The 5,000-nt window shown below is 41.1% G+C and overlaps 1 protein-coding gene across 4 annotated transcripts in view; it reads right to left on the bottom strand.

Moving 5' to 3' along the window:
* The window catches only part of npnta (nephronectin a), a 106,437-nt gene that overhangs the window by 56,992 nt on the left and 44,445 nt on the right, over positions 1–5,000 (bottom strand). For all 4 annotated transcript variants that reach the window (XM_009294216.4, XM_005160098.5, XM_009294219.4 and 1 more), the window contains one exon: positions 2,234–2,326. In XM_009294216.4, the coding sequence (XP_009292491.1) occupies positions 2,234–2,326 (93 nt within the window). The remainder of the gene's footprint in view (positions 1–2,233; positions 2,327–5,000) is intronic.

The raw sequence follows: 5,000 nt of genomic DNA, 5'->3' as shown, positions 1-5,000 counted from the left end.
CTTTGCAAACAGGAGGGAGCCCCAGGCTCGAGGATCTTATTTGCTCAGGGCTCCCTCCCTGGACACTATGCCAAACAAGCTTTATAATCAATCATCAGCTAAGTGTGAACTCTTGAAATATCATATATGGGTTAAATTTAACCCAAGTAATTAAAATTTACTAATGTTCAACTTCATTTGTTTGTTTAGATTCAGCCCATATAAACTGTTTACAGCCAATTACTTTAAAAAATTTTTTGTAAATCCAAGAAATCATCTTTAAAAAACATGATTTTTTTTCAGTGTACTTACTGTATGTTGATAAATACATTAAGCACCTTCATTGCATTCCATTCAGAAGAGCACATCCCTATGTCCTGATCCCTAAGGGTTATTCCGCCAGAGGGACATCTTTGAAAGGTTTATAAGGTCTTGCAGAAAGGAACAAACAGTGTAGCCCCTTTCACACAGTGATACTGGTAAATATGTGGAAAATTACCATAACGACTTTACTGGTAAATTAAAAATAGCGCTGTTCACACAGGCAAGGACATTACGGAATTATTCCGGAAAAGACCTTTCACACATCCATTCCAAAATACCTGTAAATTCTGACATCGTTAACCAGAAATGACCTCTAAAAAGGTGCGATTATGTTTGTAAACATAGAAGAGGTCGAGCTTTTGTTGAAGATTTCTCCTTTATTTAAAGCTTTGGCATTCATGCGGCTGCTTTTGCTTCAGAGACATCCAGGCAGAAGCGCTAACCGCAGCTAAATGTTTACACATTCGACAGCATTACAAATTCTGTGGATGGATAATTATTGTGAACAACTTCTATGTAAACATATGGAGGAACACTTCCGCATAACGAAATGTAGGTAATATGTGTGTGTGTGTGCTGGCGTTCACCAAAGTACACCTTCACTTAACGTGCACACACGTCAAGCAACTTAAGCAGAGCTTGAAGGTAAACAAAAAGCGTTCTTTCATGAGCATTTTATCCATAATTCTTTACACAGTTGCATTCGGAAGAAACATAGAAACATTATACAACCCGGGCTCATTGTGGAAACGTAGCGCCGCGGACGTTTCTGCGGACCGCGAAATACGTCCCGGGAGGTACATATTCGAGCGGTTTTTGTTTTCGCGGATCCGCGAGAGGCCGCTGTGCGCGCTTTTTCGCGTCTCGAGCGCCTCACGGGAGCGCGCGCCTTTCGTGCCCGCGCTGTTCTCGCGTGAAAAGCCGCCGGAGGCCGCTGTGGAGCGACTGTCTGTCCGACTGGCCGGCCGAACGACTGAACGATCGACCGGGCGGCCGGCCAATCGGCCGACCCAGCCGCCCTTCTCTTCCTCCTCCTCCTCCTCCTTCCCTAAACCCAAGTGACGGTTTGCAAAAGCCATCCAGAAAAAAAAAAAGCAAATGGCCTTTTCTTTGATTTCGACCGCGTTTTTGGATCCCGCAGCGTTCTCGCCCTTATTTTTCGGATTCTTTTTTTCATCTTACCTGATTTTTGGAACCGCTCTTTCCAGGACCAGATCCTGTCCGCCCGCCCGCCCGCACGCTCCTCCTCCTCCAGGCCTCCGCTCCGCCGATGTAACACTGCGAGCTAAGCGGATGAACTGGTAGCAGCGGGAAAGCCCTCCACTCGGAGGTGAGCCATCGGCTGGCGAGCGCGAAGAGGAGGAGCGGAGCGGCACCACACTGCCCCGCAGCGTTCGCTTGAGAAAAACTAAATGCGGCCGTACGTACCTCCGGCCACGTAAATCGTGGTCTCCAGAAACGTCCGCAGGGCTACGTTTCGAGAATGAGCTTGGGTTGACATTATCTGACTAACATCTAGCAGCTAAATGTGTCTGTTAAAATACCAAATTGGTAGTGTATGAGTGTGTGTTTGATTTTGAGAGTGCATGGGTGTTTACCAGTACTGGGTTGTGGCTAAAAAGATATGCTCTGCGTAAAACATACACTGGAATAGTTAACAGTTAATTCCTCTGTGGCGACCCGCTTATAAAAAAGTGACCATGTTTATATAGTGTTGCTTGATCTAACCAATCGAGTTTTTAGAAAAGGCGGGGTTTAGAGAAACCGTATACTTGTATCAACCATTTCAGACACTGTGGGAAAAGAGCTGGTGCTGCAATATGTTTTTTAAACTTTGGATGTACATAACAAATTCAGCAAGCTTTTACATAGCACAATTGACGCACTTTAAACAAGACAGGCTGATTCACACACACACTTCAGCTCTTACCTTGGTTGCATGTTTTTCCTGTATAACCTGGATGGCACTTGCATTTGTTGGGTCCCACGCATTCTCCGTGCTTGCATCCGTGCTGACATAGCGCTGTAGGCAAAAAGATCATCAGTATCATTTTACACCAAATGTCAGAGTCTATACAGCACACATGAAAACATGTAACAAAACACAGCCTGAGAAGAAAAAAATCCACTGCTCTTGCTGTGGGAAATGATCGTCAGTGCAATTAGACCTTGAGGATACTGTAGTGAGAGGTGCACAAAAACATTATTTTGGAACGCCGGCCCCCCTACATCAATAATTCATTGTTTGCCTTGGTCATTTTAATGAACCTGGGACCTGCAGAGAGTACGGTCCGGCTCACTTCTGCTTTATGACTCATTACATCTCACATTTGGATTGGGAGGAAGCCCAGCGCCGTGCGGCCCCTTAAGATCCTCGTCTGGGAGAAGCAACTGAGGGTTGATATGAGGTCAATTCCGACTCAGACATCTTCAAAACAGAGGCAATTCCAAAAGACAAAAGCTTAATCCCATCACGCCCAATGTCGACAAGAGGATTCGGTGTTTGTAGGCATGGTGCTGCTATATAACAGCACGGGAAATTAATCTATGTTTTACTAGTTTAGTATACGGTGGTGCAAATCAAATTAAAAAAAGTAGTCTAAGACAAAAAGGGCCAATTGTTGTATTCGCAGTGATTTTTTTATATGCCACTAAACACATTTTATAACTCTTCTAAATATATATGTTTATGCAACAGTTCTGTCTGGTTCTCAAATCTGATTGGCTGATAGCCGTGATATATTTAAGTAATATCAGCACCAGTACAGCCTCTTTACCCTTTGTGTATTACTCCGCCCACATACAGCCAGCAAAAAGCAGACACTACAGATCTAAAGTTTAAAAGATGCACGCTCAGCTGGTTAACAGACAGCGTATGATTTGAATCCATCTTTATATTTAAATTGTCTGAAAATGACATCACGTATAATTAAATAAAAAGCACACAGATTGTCCTTCATTAGTTTGTTTTGACTTAACAGAATGCTGTCATCGGTCAAGAGCAGAAACGGCAGTTTTGAAATAACCCAATTGGGCAGACTGTATTGTAGTAGTGGTCGTAGATCAAAATGAGAGGACAAGTGGATTTAGCAAACGCGAGAGAAGAAGGAAAGGGAGGCATCTTTATTTAGGCATGTTCCATAGAAGACACAACAGAGGTTGTGCTTTATCTGCACAGTCCAGTGCAAACCCCAGCTGTGGTGTCTTTGTCCCTGAGTGACATTAGTTTGGACTAAACACATCAGACCCGGCTTACAGGAGGTTCGTCCTCAAGTCTCCAGTCGGCTGAGACTAATTTTCATTCAAAGCTTCATTGAGTCTCCAATTATAGAGGCCTATGAGAGCTGTTCGTTCCCCTCACTGGTGCCATTCTGACAGTGAGAGGAGCTAAGAATACACACACACACACACACTGCAGGAGACCCGAATGAGGTAAAATTATGTCTCTCAATGCGTAGCTGCTTATAGGTTGTGCCCTAATAAACATTTGGAAAAAAAAAACTAAAGCATTTTTTTATTAAACAACATCTTAATTTAATGCAATATTTATTATTGTAATATTAAATTTTTATTTAATATTTTAAACACATTTAATAAACTGATACATCATATTTATTAGCCGATCTATACAAGATTGAGGTGTTTTATTTATTTATTTGCTTGTTTGTTTGTTTATGTATTTTTTTGCTTGTTTATGCTTTTTAAAATGAAGAATTTGGAAATTAGAAAGAATTGACTCATATTAATTAAGTAATAAATTTTTATAATGAAATATTAAATTTAAAACTCCAGAAGGGCATTAACAAGATTTATTCATATATTTAAATGAATAAATTTACGTAACATTTTTATTTATTAAATGCATATCTAGAAAAAGGGGCTGGGTCAGTTGGTGCTTCAGTGTGGAGTTTGTATGTTCTCCCCATGTTGGCATGGGTTTCCTTCGGGTGCTCAGGTTCCCCCCACAGTTCAAAGACATGTGCTATGGGTGAATTAGGTAGGCTAAATTGTCAGTAGTGTATGTGTGTGAATGAGTTTGAAGGTTGTATGGATGTTTTCCAGTGAAGGGTTGCAGCTGGAAGGGCATCCGCTGCGGTCAACATATGCTGGATAAGTTGCCAGTTCATTCCGCTGTGGTGACCCCAGATTAATAAAGGGATCAAGCCGGGGGGGAATTGATTATTTCATTTTAGAATTATTATTTAAAGCCTGTTTCCTAAATATTATGTAAATACAACTAAATTTGTGAATTTTATTAACATTATTATTATTTATTGTTATTATTTTATATTGAAAATAATATTACAGATTTATATGAAACAGAAATACGGCCATTTTTCATCACTTTTAGGTTTTCATATGTCAGATTGTCCAGGATTTTATCCAATAGCCAACTATATGTTTGAAACCAAATCAAAGATGCTGACACTCAAAACCCCAGGATTCTAGATGGTAAGATGAAGCCTGGGACCTGCTGGTGTGTTCAGATAAAACACACACACACGCACGTATAGATCTACATCCAGCCTGTTCAAACTGCAGGAAGGCAGAAAAGCATTACCTGCCATGGCAAAACACTGAGATAAGAATCAGTTCGTCTCTTATTAGATTGACTAGGCTAATCAAAGCTACATGTGCAGCTTTCTTTTACTCTGTGTTACCCAATACACACACACACACACACCTTAAGACTTTAA

Source organism: Danio rerio, chromosome 1, assembly GCF_049306965.1.
Source record: "Danio rerio strain Tuebingen ecotype United States chromosome 1, GRCz12tu, whole genome shotgun sequence".
Taxonomy (NCBI): Eukaryota; Metazoa; Chordata; class Actinopteri; order Cypriniformes; family Danionidae; genus Danio; species Danio rerio.
Note: the sequence above shows the minus strand (reverse complement) of the source record. Positions and strands in the feature narration are given on the sequence as shown.